Here is a 19316-nt window from a genome sequence, read left to right as displayed (position 1 = left end):
AAGATAAAGTTAATCGGTGACTCATAATGTTATATTTAATTTTTTATGTTTTAAGGAAGGAGAAAACATTAATGATTTAGCAAGACGAGAGATTTGACCAAAAAGTGGGCGGCGTAAGTAAGCACATAAGTCATCTTATTCTCCCTAGTAGTCATATGTAAGAAATATGTAAGCACTTAGCTAACTTTAGTTCGACTCACCACCCAAATAGTCTCTTAAGCGTGATGCCTACTAAGCCTGTCAAGTGGGTCAGGTCGGGCCATATAAATGCGGGTCACATGAGGCCGGGTTGGAGGAGGGAAAGGGGTATCCGTCGGCCCACTTTACCGGGGGGCAGGGAGTACATAATGAGCTAAGTGGGCGGGGGCGGGTTTTTTTTTAAGTTGGTGAAATAGGATTTTAATTAGTTTTTAAAAAATCTAATACTAAAATTTATTAAGTTTGATACTTTAAAATCTACTTGTTGTTAATTTTATTTTAACCATCAAGTTCCTTAAATTATACTTTGGCGCTATTTTTAATCTATAAATACCATTCATTCTTCTCCACATTGTCTCACAATTCCCTACTCTCCTCTTTCCCTAAATTTCCTACTCATCTAAATCTCTCTCTGTCTCTCTCTATCTCTCTCTCTCTCTCTTCCAACTTTCAAGTTCAAATTTCAAAATTTAAATTTAATGGATAATGATAATCCTCCACCTCCTCCTCGGTCAGAAGATCAATTTCAAGTCCGGTGTGATTGCATTTGAGCGAGTAGATGAGGAACATATTAAATGTCAACACGTGGTCAAATATATCTCCATAAGTCCGAATCGATTTTGGGAGTCTATTCCGTTACGTAGGCACTTGGACAAAAGGCACAAAATTGAACTTTGATGTTTATCTCTTCTTTAAATTTCTCCATCGATGCTAGCGTTTTGAACTTTTCATTTGTAATAAGTTAACCGTTCAAGTTTGTATGTTTTGAATTTGCAATGTTATCAATTTAAGTTTGAAGTTTTATTTTAAATTACTTATGTAGTCTTGTATCACATTCTCAACTTTTTATAATTTTTAGCACTTAAATAGCCGTTGGGAGTCTTCATTCCAATAACATATTCAAGATATACACAAATATACCATTGACATGTACAAGATATACATAAATTAGGAACTTTTTTTTTGCTATAAATAAGCTAATCTTTTTAAACCCCCAAAAAAAAGGTTGAAATGAAATCACACATTAACTAAATGGGAACAATGCACATGAGTTTTGATACTAAACCAAAGTTCTTATTTTAATTATCTCATCTAATCCTAAGTCCTAATGTCATGTGCAGATTGTCACCTCTCCATCATCGGCGGAGACATTTTGAATACGCTAAAAAATATTTAATTATTATTATATATAAAATCTTTGAAACTAATAAGATCTTAGACATTGGTTGTTTTACATTTTCGTACTTCATCACAATCTATCTTTCAATTTCTCTGTGAGTTGATCCTTTTATTTCATTTTAACGATTCTGTAAACTCAGCTAGCAGTAGGGATGACTGATGACACAGCATTTTGACATAACTATCTTCCTTTTAATTATGCTAATTGATTATTTTTATAATAATATCCATGATGCTCAATAGTGTTATTATATTAATTTGCTCGAATCATGTTCACGAAAAGATATTTTCTCTGCAGCCATAATTTTTAGTGTTACCAACTTATTTTTTGCTGTAATAGGAGAAAAAAAAAAAGAAATCGTGGAAGTTACGAAATCTGTCATATATATGTAAAAATGCCTATTTATGATTTTTTTTTAAAAATTAATTCGAAGTGGGCCAGGCTGGGTCCCCGATGGGCCAAAACCTAGGCTGTTGGTGGGCTGGGTTACCGGGCTAAATGGCATGTCCGGCCCAGCCCCCTAATTTTTTCCACTACCCGGCCCGAAAAACTGGGTTGGGGCCGGATTATGGGCGGGTTAAGTGGACTGTCACGGCCGTACGATTCAACGATGTGCTTAATGCCTACTTTAGAAACGTCCCAAAGTCTGAGAATAGCTAAATACTGTAATACAACTTGTACTACAACTAGGGAGAATGTTGATTTTTAGATTACGGATTTGGTAGAATTTAATAATTTTAATTTACATATTATATATATTAATATTTTTATTAAATATGTAAAATAATCAAACTTGAATTCAGTTACTAATATTTAAATTGTTATTCTACTATTCAGAACCTATAATATACAAAACAAGTTAATGCAAAGGATAATACATAATTACCCCTAGACTTGTCCCAATTTTTCAATAGAATATTTAAACTGTGTGGCAGTCCTGTGAATCCCACCTCCCAACCCCATACCCCATCTTTATTAGAAGTGTAATAAGTGTTCTATTGACAATTCTGGACAATCTAAGAGGAAATATGTACTTCATTAATTCGTCTCAAATTATTTATGGTGATTTCTAAAATTAGTTCTTATAAACTTTTTATCGTTTTAGAAGTCTAAGATAAAATTAATTAGTTTTTTTTATTTCACTCTTAGTATATATTATTCTTGAAGACTACCAACATCTTAATTATATTATGAGATGATGTTATGATTATTCAACTATACCAACACCTTAATTATATTATGAGATGATGTTATGATTATTCAAATATCAATGAAGTGTAAAATTATTAAAAACCCCACCTAATTAATATTTTTTTAAAGGGTGTGTAAAAGAGAATCACTGCCGATAATTTGAGAAGTGGGAGTATTATCCCTTAATGGGAACGTCAAGCTTAACAGCTAGCTGGGAAATGAAGGAAAATAATTATGCTTGGCCGATATGAAACTTTTTCTGAACTTCTCATAACTACCAAGAACTGGAGGAAATTAGAGTACTAAAACCACCACATAAGAAAGTTCTTCAATGCAGTAAGGTGAAGCCAAACAAAGACAAATTAAATTGTAAAAATGGCATAAGTGAAGTTGCTTGGTGTTGGTGGCAGTTCAGAAAGTTAAGGGAGTGAAGTATGAATTTATAGAAGAAGATCTACTTAATAGAAGCACGCTTCTTCTTGTGGCAAAACAAATTTCTGACGCATATGTCGAAAGTTTGCTTACACGTATAATAATGTCAAACTTCAGATAAAATTTACTTATAATCTTCAAACTTGAGTTTTTGAAATTTCAGTTTGAAGTAGCTAAACTACACTATAAAATTTATCAACTTATGCCGCGTGGTTTCATGTGGAGGGTCCCAAAATCGATTATATGTCCACTTGCGCTCTAATCTACATTGAGTCCGCAGCTTAAATGATTCCAAAAGTGGGATTTTGATCCAAAATAACTCACAAAAAAAAAAGTTATAAAAATGTCTTTTGCACGCAATAGGGGTTAGTTTTATTTTCCCCACACTTTGTATAATTTCAAAGTTTTGAAATTCACGTTTTTTTCATACTTTGACCAAAGATTAGTCATGTCTCAAAACTCCGGAATATCAATATTTTATATAGAACCTGATATCTATTTCTACGAACAATAATGGAGGCTCAATGCATCAAGTATACCTAAACGTTTGGATCGTCGTTTTAGGGGTTGCAAAGTGCCCCGAAGTAAGTTTTGTTTGGAAACTTGTTATCGTTATGTTTAAGTGTTTTATTTTATAAGGTTTTGATTTAAGCGTTTTATTATTTAGTCAAGGCATTACTTTATTTCGTATATGTCGAGATTTTTTTCATAATTAATTTAGGACATGGCACGAACTATCAATAAACGATAATAAAGACTAAGATAATTATTATCCTTAAACAAATAAGACCAAAAAAAATATAATCTTAACATAAAATGTACAATTTATTTACATATACACAATCTCTAATGGATCCCACATGGGGGAGCCTTTAGAGTCACCTTAGGCCTAAGGCGATCCCAACCACCCTCACTATCATCTCCATCCCCCTTCTTCCTCTTAATAATAGGATGTTCTATGTCATGATCATCCTCCCTTCCCTTTCTTGCACCGTTGAGCATAATTTGCTTCTTCTTGAGGTTACGTCTACTATGTACGGTCGATTTAATCTTATCGACATCGGAGACGGGTCCATCTCGGCGAGAGATGTGTCCGGCGCGCGAGAAGGATGAACCGAAATAATATATAAACAATTAGTATTAATTTTATTTAGATTTAACTAATACATTATCTTTTGGTAAAATATCAAACTTGTGTGTCGACGGGCTGCTAAAAGGGCTCCTAAGAGGGCTCCTGAGATGGGCGATGAGGCTCATCGACGGTCTCCGAGCCTCGGAAGAACCGAGGCTGGGAGTCGTAGATGGTCCGAGCTGGAGTTGGATCTAAGAAATGAAAAATTATATAATAATCGCATAAGTATTTTAATTTGTTAAAATAGTTATTTTAAACACTTACGTCTGGCTGCGAAACATGTCGAAGTCTCCGTAGATGTGAAGTCGTACTCCCGCCCTTGCTGCATCACGAGATCACGGCCGGCCACCCTTGCGGATCACGGACTAGCGGTGCCCGCGCGTACAACGATGCCTCTCGGTCCCCGGTCATGTGATTTGAATATAGCTGCGCCGGTATATATAGAGGTGTCGACGGTCCGTAAGAAGTCGACGGGCACTCTGAAGTCGATGGGAGCTCTAAAGTCGACGGATGCTACAGGGCTGGAGCAGGAACCGTAGCATGCTCGTCAGGCTCATCTACTAGATGGAGGCCCCTACCGCTACCACCTCGGCCACCAGCCCCTCTATCCCCACCTCTTCGACCACCAGCCCCTCTGGCCCCACCCCCTCTGACACCCCCTTCTACCACCACTACCTCTATCACCACCGCCTTCACGACCACCCGCTGCCTGATACGGGATCTCTGGAACACGCTCATGGATACGTCCAAGCTCTTGTGATTGTCGCATACCACTATCGGCTAGCTCAACGATCCGGGCTGCAAATCCCACTGTCTCGGGTAATCTATATGGTCCATGCCCACCCAGCATATCGTCTGTACAGTCTGTCGTTGCATTTGTTTGCAAATATTAATGATTGAATAAATTTATAACGTAATATATAAGACGATTAATTAAGTTTAAGTGGGGTAAATTTACCAACGCCACATACTATCCCGCGAGTGCTGCGTATCCTCGGCCATCTAGATGACACGTCTCGAGGTTGTGAATTAAGCTGCGTGTGATCTGCCGATACCACTCCATGTACTCTAGGATCAGAGTTGTATGTCTGACCACTGCTAGAGTCCCCATCCTATGATCCCAACATTGGATCTGCTCCTACATAAAGGCCAGGTATGCAGGAGTGACGGTCGCACGCTCGTCCCGCGTATAGTGGTCGTGCTCCCAAAGAACCGGCTCAGGTATATCCTGTACATGCCCGAACTGTCGTAAGATGCGGTGGGGCGCGTGATCCTTAACGATATCGATGTGTATCAACGGGCACTGCGACCTCCACATGGGCTCACAAGCCATACAAAACGCCAGCAACTAATCTAAAATCTGATCATACGGTCTCTATATAAAACACTGTTAAAAAATGAATTAGTAAACAATAACAGACAATTAAATAAAATAAAATAAAATAAAAAGATAATAATGTAAAATCAAAAAAACTTACCATGTCCGCCATCATACGATCTAGCTGATCCCTGAATGGAAGAAGTCTGTGGTGCGTATCCACATCTCGGATTACGCCTCCCATCTATCTCCCGCGCGTAGGGCATGGGCTGAGCAATGAAGTCAGGCTAAGGGTGCGTAGCTACGGACTGAAAAGGCCTGATCCTAGACCACACTCATATCTGAAAGGGTCATTAAAAAAATGTTTTATTAGTCGCCATTTCACAAAGCCAAATTTAGAATAAAATTACACACACTTAAATATATTACCTGGAGGAGCGCGTGAAATCCAGAGATAACCTTCTTATCGCCTATAGACGCTCGACATAATGCTCGATACAGGTAAGCCAGAATAGCAGCGCCCCAGCTATAATATCCCAACTCAGCCCAGATCCTCCATAAATAGCAAATACTTTAAGCTTACATGGAAACTCGATGTGTTCTAGAATAGAATGCCCCCGAATATGATGAGTAACTACAGACGGACACGACGATCGACATCCACCTGAGGTGTGCCGTCTAGGATGATCGATGTCTAAGAGGCGCAAGTGAGTACAGAGGGCAAGCATCGACATCTGAGTCTGTCCATAGATCTTGCCCTCTTGAGGCACATAATCAGTGAGCCTAGTCAACTCCTCCCGATACGACGATGGCGGCTGAGGCTCCTTAATGTATAACGAGCATCCATCTACCTGTAGTCCATACATGACCTCCACATCCTAAAGCGTGATAGTGGCCTCACTAGTGCAGAGATCGTCTCCGGTTGCCATCGCTCAACCATGACCGTTACAAGAGCCCTATCATGCTGTACCCGACTAGTAACAACGCAATGGTAGATATCGCTCTGATAAAGTATATCTAAGACACGAGTATGTGGGGGTCGAGCCCCTAAAAGATTCCACGCATGTTCCACCCTACGGGGACGGAACAAGGTACTAGAATCTATCACCTCATCCCATAATAGCTGGGACCTATGAGTAGCCTGTAGATGAAGTACTGATGGATCGAAGGGCCCCGGATGAAGGTTGGGATCCATGGAGGTGTCATATCTGTATTAATAATTTTTAATTAATCATTAACATGTAATATTAATTATGTAATCCTTTATCGAAAAATTATACTAACTAACTAATCCTTTAACGGGAAATTATATTAACTATCTAAATTTGCGAATTAATAATTGTTAGTTAATTATTATACTGACTACAATTAACTAACTAATATTATATTAGTTATATTTTTAATCCTAAACTAAGGATGTTCAATCCTAAACTAAGGATTAACTATTTTTAATTAATAATTGATAATTAATTATTCTACTAACTACAATTAACTAACTAATATTATATTAATGATATTTTTAATGCTAAACTAAGGATGTTCAATCGTAAACTAAGGATTAACTATTTCTAATTAATAATTGTTAATTAATTACTATACTAACTACAATTAACTAACTAATATTATATTAATGATATTTTTAATCCTAAACTAATGATGTTTTGTAACACCCCAAAATTTTCTTTGAAGAAATTTTTTTTTTTTTTTTTAAGTTATGTTTCGGGTGATCCGACTTCGGGAGGTCGTAACCCCATCCGAATTTAGGAATTTGGGAAAAGCGCATAAAATGAAAGTTGTAGATAATTGAAATACCTTTCCAAACATATATTATGGGCTTATAGGTGATATCCGGATAAAGAGTTATGGACGTTTTAATGCAGAAAGGTCAATTTGGACGACAAAATTCGCCCAACCCGATTTCAAGTCGGGTCGTGCCCATTTCCTTGACATTTAAGTGATATTTAAGCCCCTTCTTCATTTTCATATCAACTAATATCCAGAACCTCCTAGAGAAAGAGAGAAGAGAGTAGAGAGAAAAAAACCAAGATTTGATCAAAATCGAGCTCCCCGAATCTCAAAGCTCGCAGAAGAGGAAAGTGTAGTACGAGTTGTCATCGTCATCTTAAGCTAAATATTGACCTTGGGGAAGGATAATTTCGTGGTTGAGCTACTGCTAAGGTATGTATGAGATTTATTTTATGTTATTAAAGTGTTTAGTTGGAGTTTTAACGGATTAGAACGGAGAAAATAGCATTATAAACTCGTTTGTTGCCTTATTGCAATTTATGGATTGGGGGCTGTTTTGTTGGATTTAGATGGGTGGAATTAGAGGAGTTATGATGTATAATAATAGTTGATGTTGTTATTGATGTTGTTGATAAGTTGTCGTTCTTGAATTTGGGAGAATAAAGTGTATGAAAATATTGTTTACAAACCCGTTTTTGGATTGGGACTGTTGTTAGTGTTTTTAGCATAACTCCTTGTATACTGACTCCGTTTTGAGTGATTCAAGATATTCTAGAAATCTATTTAAGTAGACCTAAAACTTTCATCAAGGCTTTAAAAACTCAGTTTTGCCTTTAGCTACTCGAAAAGGGGGGACGAAGTGCAGGGGGAGGTGCTGTCCAGATTTCTGTTTTGAACATTCTACATGGACTGCTGTTAGTAGTTTGAGCATATATTTTTGTACAAAATTGATGTAGGGGTGATTCGAAATTGTGTGAGACCCTAAGACATATATCTACAACTTTCATTGAGGACACAAAGTCCAGTTTTTCCATTTACCCCTTCGAAACTGAGCAACAATACAAGATAGTAGCGCTGTCCAGAATTTTGTTTTGATAGTTTGGGCTAATTTTCGTTGATTTCGTGTTTAGTTGTGATGTGCTGGGACTTTTGAACTTAAGTAGATATTTTATTGTGTATTTAAGGTATATATGCTCTTGTACAAGCTAAGAGGAATTATTTGACGAAGTGGACTTTGGTTGGATATGGCGTAGATGATTTGAACTCCTCGAGTTGTGGTAGAACTTGTTGTGTGGTAAAACGCCGAGGTTTGTGTATAAACTTGAACTTAAAATATCTTTATTTTTCTGGAATTTTAAAGTATCTTGATGAGTTATTTCTTTACTCTTCATCTTATATTATTGTATGGTTATTGTCTCAAGTATTGCAAAACTTTTGCTAAATCGCCCACTTGTACGAATTGCTTGATCATTTTGCATTCTTGTTGGGACTTTGCCCTTCTTGTTATGGTGACTAGTCATCGATATTGGCATGCCCCTTGATTCGGATCTTGCCCATCTTGACTTTGGATTTACATTTCGTCTTGACGATGGATTTTCGTCCATTTTCGAGTACGAGTGGAAAGCCACTTTCAACATGGTTCTTGATTCTCTTGATATTGGGTGACGACCCTTCTGGATATGGGCTTCGGTCCTTCTTGATTTCGGGGCCGGCCCGTCTTGATATTGGTTGTGCTTAGTGTGATGGCATGACGTACATATTGGGCGAAAGTGATTATTTGACAATTCTCTTGAATTGAATTATAAGCTTTCTTGATACTCGAGCCTTAGAATATCGGTATTGACATTTTGAAACTCTCAAGGTTTGTATTCGATACCTTGATATACTTGTTCACTTGGGCTTATTTTTACCTTATCGAACCACCTACGACGAACAAGGGAATTGGAGAATTTAATGGCTCCAAGCCCAAAGTTTATACACCACTAAGCTTTATGCTTAGCAATAGTTGTTTTCTATCGTAGGTAATGTGCAAGATGAGGTATGAAGATGGCCACTTGGAGTATACTTTTGGGAGCCTTAGTGAAGATCACATGTGCATATGTATTTAGTTTTTGTAAACTTTTTGGGGACTTGTACATGATACGGTGTGACACTTATGTATGAAAATTTGAAGCTTGTGGAAAACAAGACCATGTCTTGAACTTAAACTTGGTACCGGTTTTGGTTTTATCTTGAGGGTGTGTTTTTAACCCAAGTCATGCCATATACCCAATTTGTGTTTTGTCTTGTAATTATGTACAAAGGGTGAAATTAGTTTCGTGAAAATCTCTAGTTTGGGTTTTTTTGTATCGTATGGACCCGCAATGGTGTCGTTTTGGAAATAAAAGTTCAATGCGAAGTTCTTAAACGTGTCGACAACTTGAGAAGGGAATTACCATATTAAAATGGTACTCTGATATTGTATTTTACCTAAGAAATTTTTTCGGAGCGCACAAGTAAATAAAAAAAAAAATGCCGTACTTCCAAAAAAATTTTCCCTTGGGGAGCCATATTTCCGCTACTAACTATAATTGTGAATATCCTTTGGCATAAGTTCCTTCTAAACGGGTAAGTGTAAAATTATCTTTTGTTACGTAAGTGGTATCCTCCTAAGGGGGATGCTACATGTTTAATCCTAATCTAAGGATGTTCAATTTCTAATTAATAATTGTTAATTAATTAGTATACTAACTACAATTAACTAACTAATATTATATTAATGATATTTTTAATCCTAAACTAAGGATGTTCGATCCTAAACTAAGGATTAACTATTTCTAATTAACAATTGATAATTAATTAGATAACTAATTATCACATTAACACATAAAATTAGATAACTAATTAGCAAATAAAATTAGATTAACACATAAAATTAGATAACTAATTAGCACATTAATAATTAACATGGATTAAACAATTTTACAAATAAATAAATTAACAATTAGATAATTAACAAATAAATATATTATTTGGAGATTATTATATTTTCTTATAATCAAATAATTAACAAATCATTAACACATAATTAAAAATTAACAAATTTAATAATTTTAAAAAATGAAAAAAAGGGGCTGGGCAGTGCAGGGATAGCCCCTATTGCGCACAAAAAAATTGCGCAATTTTTTTTCCCGAAATCCGCGACTATTAAACACTAATCATGCTTAGGATAATAATATATTTAACAATGTAATTAGAAAATTCATAATAAAATATCTAGATTAAAGGTTGTTGTTGAGTTTTTGAAATCGAGTTCTACGGTGCTTTATTCCAAAATTCAAGCTTCGAAACTTATTCCTTAACTTGCATATACTGAGAATATTGACTTTCGGGTTAAAAAAATAACACGAAAATGACACTTTTGGAACATGGGACCTCGGATTTTGTGTGTTAATGGCGGAAATAGTTTAAAAAACAGGTGGGGACCGATGGTGGGGAAGAGACGATCGGCCACTTTATTAAACCCCTATTGCGTACAAAATTAGTGCGCAATAGGCCTTAACGGTGACCATTATAATTAGTAAAATTTTCATAAACAGCTACCTTTTAGCTCCTTCTAACAACCTATAACTACATGTTATATATTTACAATTCGTAGCTAGATCTCTCTATATTTAGCTAGTCGACTGGTATACTAAAAGATAGTGCAAATATAGCGGAAATACGACGCCGGGCTAACTTCGAAATTGCTATATTTATGGAAACAAAATCTGTTCCAATTTAAATTAAAATCGCTTTTTTATTATTCCCTGATTCACGCAAATATCCTCCCATTCCATATCTGATCACATTTCGCATTCAAATAGCTAACAAATTCAAAAAAATTTGAATTCAAAAAAGTACATTCATATTTTTAACCAAAAATAAAAGATTCAGCGATTAGTTCATCAAAAATCTTTGAAAAATAACAATATCAAACCAAAGGAATGAACGACTCGATTAGAACGACGAATATATATTTGATTTCATCTGTTGAAATATCGAATTCAAGTTGATTTCATAATTGAGGTAACAATGTTTTCACTGCAACCTTTTTATTTTTTCGCCTTTTCTGAACTTTTGAATATACGAAAACTCAGATTCATAGATTCAACATATAATTTATATTAAATTGAATATAACACATTCGTATTCGAAAACAATAGGATAATGACAAGCATAATCTGCGTTGATCCGTCATTCCAGCTTTTGGAACGATCAAGCCCCTGCTTTTGTGAATTAAAAATTGATGTTGTTGTATTCCGATAATTGCAATTACGATGAGTTAGTTTCTACGATTACAAATCAATTAGGCGTGGATCTTGTCGGGAAAACTATTTCAATAAAATATCTTTTGTTGAAGGCGATTTTCAACCAATTGAAATACACAACGATATGGGAGTTCGTGTGTACGTTGAGCTTAAGAGAGAAAACGAGTTTTGGGGATGTATCCAATGTGCGTTAGTATTCATGATTTTGATCTTGAAGATGATGCAAAGTAATCGTATTATTGGAGATGATGTATTTGCAATTGGATATAGCGAGAATCGGGATGGTATGGAAGTTTGTGATTCTACAAGAAAACTAGTTGTTCTTTTGTTTGAGAATGATAACAATTTGGTAATTTTGAAATTAAAAAAGGAGTTTTTGTCGATCAAATTTACCGAGGATAAGGAAACTTTGAAAATTGTGATGACGAAATATACAATTCGTGAAAGATTCAATTTCAAAAAGAGAGATCGAATGCTATAAGGTATGTCTTTCTAAATGTATTCGGTAGCGAAAGTGCGGATGTATTTTTGTTATATTTGTACTATATTTAGATGATTTGTTAACTTGTTTATCAATTCGTTTATTAAAAAGTACGATGCAATATATTTCTAATATATTTTTTGTATATTTCTACTGTATTTAATTGATATAGTATATGTACTATTTGCATTGTATGATGTAGCTATACTCTGGCATGTTGGTCGCCGGAATGTAAATGGAAGTTCAGAGCGTCGAGAATTGGGATTATCAAATGTTCGGGGTTAGATTTTCGATGACGAACATACATGTCCGTTGAAGGACAAGGTGTATTCGCAACGACAAGCAACAAGTTGGTTTATTGGAGAAGCGGTTGTCAAGGCGAAAATAACTAACCATAAAAGGAAGGTCACACTGGGATATAAAAGACGATGTCAAAAATGAATTTGGCGTAGATGTTTCTTATATGATGGCATGCTAGAGAGAAGGCTATAAAAGATTTGAGGAGGTGACCCAACTGATTCATACAAGAAGTTGCGGCATATATATATATACATCCTTGATAAAACGTATCTGGATCATTTGTTAAAATGCATAAATCACCGGAAAATGAGTTTATGTATTTGTTTGTAGCACTCAAAGCATTCATAAAGGGATTCGAGTGTTGTAGACCAATAGTTGTAGTGGATGGTGCACACCTTAAATCAACGTATAATGGTACATCTGTGTCGGCAAGTACTTTAGATGGAGCAGGTATGTGTAATTCTATTCTTTAACTTTTTTTTTTATATAAATACAACAATATCCTATTGATTTGCAAATAAAGATATATATTTAAAAACATACTACTGCATATATATTGGTGTTAATTTGTGAATAATATATCTTTGAAATACATTTTGTAAATATGTGGTGAATATATTGTAAATATCTCTTTGTTGTTTTAACAATAATGTTGCTAAAAACACATTGTGAGATCAAAATTCGGTTAGAATATGTGTTGAATATATTATAAATATGCACATGACTTTTTGTAGGTAATATCCTACCACTAGCGTATGGTGTGATAGATTCGAGAATAATAAGTCCTGGACGTGGTTCTTTGAACTTGTTCAAGCAAGCTTATGGTGTTAGAAAAATTATGTGTGTCGTGTCCGACCGACATGAAAGCATAATACACACAGTTTCTAAGGTGTATCCTACTGTTCCTCATTTGGCTTGTATATGGCATTTGTGGAAAAATGTGATAAAGCAATACGTAAGACAAACGGTGAGGTGTTGAGTCCTATATTTTATTCCGGCGAAGGCATACAGCCAGGATGAGTTCGATAAATTGATGGAGAAGATTGGGAATGTTGATATTCGGGTAAAACGATACCTAGAAGATGCTGGAAGGGATAAATGGTCTAGGCTTTATTCACCTGTTAACAGAGGATGGACAATGACTTCGAATATAGCCGAATGTATTAATGGAAAACTGGTTCTTTGCAAGAGAGTTACATATTTTTTATTTCCTTGAAGAAAGTGAGGAAGATGTTTGGTAGATGGAATTGCACAAATAGAAAAAAATAGTACCTACACATTCACAACACTGATGAGGCGGTATCAAGAGATGTTGTCGATCAACGAGTACAAATCGATACGAATGAGGGTTCTATATTTTACTATATCTAATGTATATTTATCTATATTCCCAATATGGTAAAACTGCTCAGGTTAATGCTTGTTTATTGGTTAAATGGTTCTCAGGTTGAAGCATCAACTGAATATGTTTACACAGTGAATGATGGACTGAGGCGTTTCATAATCGATTTGAAGAAGAAAACTTGCGGGTCAAGGATGTTCCAAGGACGAGATACCGTGTTCTCATGCATGGGCGGTATTGAAGAATAAAAAATTTGATGTGATGCATATTGTTCGGAATTATTCAAGCCGAAATTTGTGAACACATATGATGTGCGGTTGATCCTCTTCCCCGATGAGTCCGAGTGGAATGTTCCTAAAAGTATATCGGATGAAGTTATTGTGCCACCGATCTATAAGAGACCCCTTTGAGGCCAAAAGAAGAGGGACAAGCCATTACGAAGGAGTATGATGAGTGGTAAACGAGGAATGCTTGCGGTAAATGTGGACGTCTTGGTCATAACGGGCGTTCGTGTGATAATCCGCCCTTTAAGAATAAATAAGTCATTTTGATTTATTTGTTAAGACAATTCTACTTTAAATTTCTCATTATTTATATCGATTGTATTTCACATGGTTGAACATCCGATGATTTTAGATGTTATGCTATATTGGTGGTTTAATGGGATTTGGAAAAGACTACTCTATATAACTGATTTGGCCTTTTGTTTTGGAATTATGCTTTAATATTTGTATTTCGTATATATTTGGGCTATATTTTAGTTGCATTTTGTCTGATCTGGTAGATAAATCTTATTCTGGTTTACTGTTAAATATATTTCATATATTTTTTACATATATTTGAAGTGTATTTAGATGAAATTTTAACACGTAACACCTTGTACATTAAAAATGGACTTATGGAATATATCTGAGTATATATTTATGTATATTTATTCGTATTTAGCTGGTTAGATATACTACTTTGTTAAATGAATACATTTTACGAGAAAATGAAAATGGAATTTATACATTGAAAAAATAACATACTTGAAAGAAACAACAATATAAAAACCATAAGGTGGTGTTCAACATTAATCATCCTAAAAAACATTACGCACATGAAACAATATGTCGAAAATGAAAAAACGGCAACAAAAGTCGCAAACCAACTACGCTATTGTTCAACATGAAAATCAAAACACAAAAGACTTGGTGGCCTAATCAAGATCCTCTTTATCACTCGCATCGTAATCAACCGCCGGTCTAATTGATCTTGGAGCGCTCGTTATCACTTGATGCATTGTTGTTTGACTTATCCATGCATAGTCGCATAAATGGCACCGTATCTCATACGGTGCCACTTTGCATCGAATTCGGTTGGGATGACTTGATTGAGCTCAAGTATTCGGTAAAAGGCTACCACATACACACCACGATCCCCGAAAAAATGATCAAAAACTTTACCGATCAAAACCCAAGAAAAAAATAGATGTATTTATTGTGTTTTTTGTTGGAAGAGAAAAATACGAAAAAGACAAACATATAAATTTTGTAGAAAAATGAATGATTTTTTTCAAAGGATGAGAGCACACACCCATCGGTAAAGATATCACAACCAAAATCCAAGATTTTCCTCTTTTACGTTGATGTGAATTAGTACGTTGTCAACGGTATACCATGGTACATTAGCCAACAGCCTGTGCCGTTAATTTACTCACACGAGTTCATCTTCCTTCTTTTGTGACGCATGTGGATGAATCGGGGTTTTCCCAAGATTTCTAAATTTAGCAACTAAAGTGTGAAAAATACAAACAAGTGATTAGATGGATAATTGTTGTTATTGTGATACTTCCCCTTTCTTGCACGTAGGTAGTAGAAAATAACGTCAATATCTTGTAGAAAACATCAATTCGGTGACTATAATCAATACTATGTTCAATAAAACTATTAACGTATATATATTAAATATAGTGAAATATACTCTTGAATATAGCAAAAATACAATTACGTATACATAATCAGTACTCCACACCCCTAATAAAATAATGGCTCAATATTAAATATAGTGCAAACATAATGATGAAAATATTTTTAAAATACAATACAGTCTTAATGTAAGTACAAAATTGTGATCTATATATATATGTCAAATATAGTAAAAATATACTCTAGATACATCACAATGTAATTCTATTATAAAACATAAAAAACTTAAGTAACAAGCAGAAAGACATCAAAACCTCATCAGTCCAAATTTGCCCATCCATAGATAACAAGTAGAACCAGTTTTTGTCGGATACGGCTGTAACTCCTAAATGTAACCGAAGTTCGGCATCCGGCAGATCCAGGTCCTTCCTTGTTCTTTCTGTAATGATAAAAATACAGATCTGGTGAATTGAAAAAATAGGAATAAACTGAAGTTCAAAACACAAACTAATTGAAATAATAAAAATACGACAAAAATATAATTAAAATGTATGCAAAATATAGATGCAGTGAATTGAAAAAACGGGAATTAAGCAAGTTCATCGAAAAATATGATAAAAATATACTTAAAATGCAAGCAAAACACATATCCGGTGAAGTGAAAATACATCTCCTTCCTCGCGGATCTCCAACATTTATGTGTTCGAACCCCAAAAATTTCTATAATCTTCGGACGTGAGTTCCTTTTCCCTCGACCGAAAAACTCGGAATCTCCAAAACAAAAAAAAAAATTGGAAAAGCCACCGCAATTAAACTCCAATGCTTCGATTTTTATCAATTAAACTCAATTTAAACGGTAACTCATCATCAAATTCGATTTATGAACTACAAATCTTATTGTGTATTTGAGTAAATACCAATTAGACCCAAATTAAGCGACAACCCATAATACTCTAATATGCAATCAATCGATTTTGTAAGAAGAAATTTCCAAATTAATAGCAATATAATCCTTCACATCATAGAGCTAATAGTACCCTAATATTTCAATATGAAATAGGATATGTAAGTAAATAATGAAGAAGAGAAAAAACGCCATACCAAAGAGAATCGACAAACACCAAAGTGCAGAAGGTCCGCGATGAGGGAGGAGAGTAGGGTTTTATGTTGAGCAAAAGTAGATTAAGAGAGGAGTGAAAAATTTTAGATTAAAAAGGAAAAGGGAGAAATTAATGAGCGATTAATACGGAAGTAAAAAAGGTAGTGAAAGAAATCGAACTCGATTTGAAAAGCACGAAATTAGGGAGATGGGAGTTAGAAACGTATATTTAGGAAAAGGGGAGAGAGAAAGTGTGCGGCTAAAAAAATAGGGATGTGGGAGTGGTAAGTTAATTGGTAGAAAAGTGGGTAGCTATAAGTTGTAAAATAATATTATAGCTACTAAAGCTTAATTATTAAAAAGTATAGTTATGTTCCGTAAATATGTAACATGTATTTATCTTATCAAAAGTAAAATTAAATAATTAAGTCACAATGCGCGTAATTTTAGGCGCAAAAATACTATGGTCCTTTTTTTTTTTGGGCCGTCATTTTTTGTTCAAAAGCCCAAAAAGTGGGTCATTTAAGTTGCGGACTCATTCTACATTAATGGAGCCTTCAACCACTGCCGCTTACTTGAAGACTAGTCAAATTAAAAGTCTTCGGTCAACAAGATACGACATTAAACTAGAAAAATTGACTTGTCAAAGTAGAGAATTTGAGTTTTGTTGGTTACAAGACACCTCATTTTTCCCTCTATAAAAGAGCACCAAAATTCAAGAGATCAGAACCAACATATTAAAACAAAAAACATAGTAGAACCAAAGTTGTGAGATGGCAGAAGTGAAGTTGCTTGGTCTTTGGTATAGCCCTTTTTGTCACAGAGTTGAGTGGGCTTTAAAGATTAAGGGCGTGAAATTTGAATTTATAGAAGAAGATCTACAAAATAAGAGCACTCTACTTCTTGAATCCAATCCAGTTCATAAGAAAATCCCTGTTCTCATTCACAATGGCAAGGCTATCTGTGAGTGTCTATGGTAATTGTTGGATATATTGATGAGACATTTGAAGGCCCTTCAATCTTGCCTAAAAATCCTTATGACCGAGCAATAGCTCGTTTTTGGTTTAAGTTTTTTGAAGATAAGGTATTTTATTTTTTATGCTATATATTGCAATTCATTTGAAATAAGTTCTAGCCATTTCAGTACGTTTATTTTAGGTCACATATGCTTTGTATGAGTCTTTTAATCACGTAATAGATTTATATGCCAGTAGATAGTATAGCGAGTTTAAATCTTCATGTCGTTGTGACGTTATTTCTTTTTTAGTTGTTCGGCGATGATGTGCTTTTTATTTTAAAACAATTGAACTTTAAATTTTTCATTTTATTCTTAATGAGATTATTTATAACAACAGAAATGTCTATGATATATTTTAGGCCATAAATTTTAAAAGTATTTCTTTCCTTTTATTCTTAAGCTTCGTGAAGTCAAATATATATATAATAGAATTGGAGACCGAACGAAGTCACCGAGTATTATTTTATATAACGCGGTAGGATAAGCTCGATATAAAGCACATGTCAAGTGAAATTTCATATAATCGACTCCAACACACTTATAGGGGGTATCCAATGAATAAGCTACGGATTTATTTACGTAGATTTTAAAAGCTTAAATTATTGTATGTGTTAAAATATACATTAATATATATATATATATATATATATATATATATATATATATATATATATATATATTCTAAACCGATGAAATTTGATAGAGATCGTGAATTACAAATCTGAATCCATAAGGTGAATTTAAATCCGCCATTGCTCGCTTAGAATTGAAGTTTATTGCTGCTGTTGTAGACTTCTATCCCGCAAATTTGAGTAAATTTTTCTTGAAACTTGAGTATTAAGTGTTAAAAATTTCAGGGGTCAGCTGTGGGAGAAGTTTCTTTCACAGAGTCAGACAAAGCTAAAACTTTGTGAGATGCTGAAAATTCTTGACAATGAGCTCAAGGATAAAAAGTTCTTTGTGGGTGACAATTTTGGGTTTGGTCCCGGAGCGCAAGGGTATAAAAATACGGTATAAACCAAAGGGGTAGCCAAAAATATATATATACAAAAGGGTATAACGTGGTGATGCGTTATACCCCAACTTTTTTTTCCCTCTGGATTCACAAAACGAAAAAAAAAAAAAATCTTTTGTATAACGATGTTGTCCACATTATACAAATAATTTTGTATAACGTGGATCGGTCCACGTTATACCTTTCATTAATTTTTTCTCCCGACGTTTTACAAATAGTTTGTAAGACGTTGCCTCTATAAATCATATTCGTATTTTGTGTTTTTAATAAAAAATTTATTGATTTTTTAATTTTAAAGCATATAGTTAATTTCGACGAATAACTCAAATAAATATTTTAACACATGTAATAATTAAATATGTGTTATATATGCGAACGAGAAATAAAAATAAAATATAAATTAAATAAACGTCACACGTTAGCGAGTAATAAATGTTAAATTACATACTAACTATTAAACGGCACAAGACATGTTATATATTCTTGGAAGATTACATAAGGAAACAAAAATCGTACGTTGAAAAAACATAAAAAAACAAAAACAACCGTTTACGTGGGCGGTTCTTTTAATTTTCTTTCCCTCTACACCTGCCATGCAAAAAAAGCATATCCTTTCATTCCTCCCTTCTATTGAGTCGCGTTACGGTTTCGTATTCGGTGTTTCATTA

At 34.5% G+C, this 19316-nt stretch overlaps 1 protein-coding gene and 1 pseudogene across 1 annotated transcript; both read left to right on the top strand.

Moving 5' to 3' along the window:
- Positions 1-12554: 12554 nt before the first annotated feature.
- On the top strand, positions 12555-13857 carry LOC132057921 (uncharacterized). Its single transcript, XM_059450502.1, has 4 exons — positions 12555-12717; positions 13002-13222; positions 13271-13444; positions 13714-13857. The coding sequence occupies exons 1-4, from the start codon at positions 12555-12557 to the stop codon at positions 13855-13857; spliced, it is 702 nt and encodes a 233-aa protein (XP_059306485.1).
- Positions 13858-17338: 3481 nt separating this feature from the next.
- Positions 17339-19316, top strand: part of LOC132057920 (probable glutathione S-transferase) — a 2918-nt pseudogene continuing 940 nt past the window's right edge.

The sequence above is a fragment of the Lycium ferocissimum genome, chromosome 5 (genome assembly GCF_029784015.1).
Source record: "Lycium ferocissimum isolate CSIRO_LF1 chromosome 5, AGI_CSIRO_Lferr_CH_V1, whole genome shotgun sequence".
Lineage (NCBI taxonomy): Eukaryota > Viridiplantae > Streptophyta > Magnoliopsida > Solanales > Solanaceae > Lycium > Lycium ferocissimum.
Note: the sequence above shows the minus strand (reverse complement) of the source record. Positions and strands in the feature narration are given on the sequence as shown.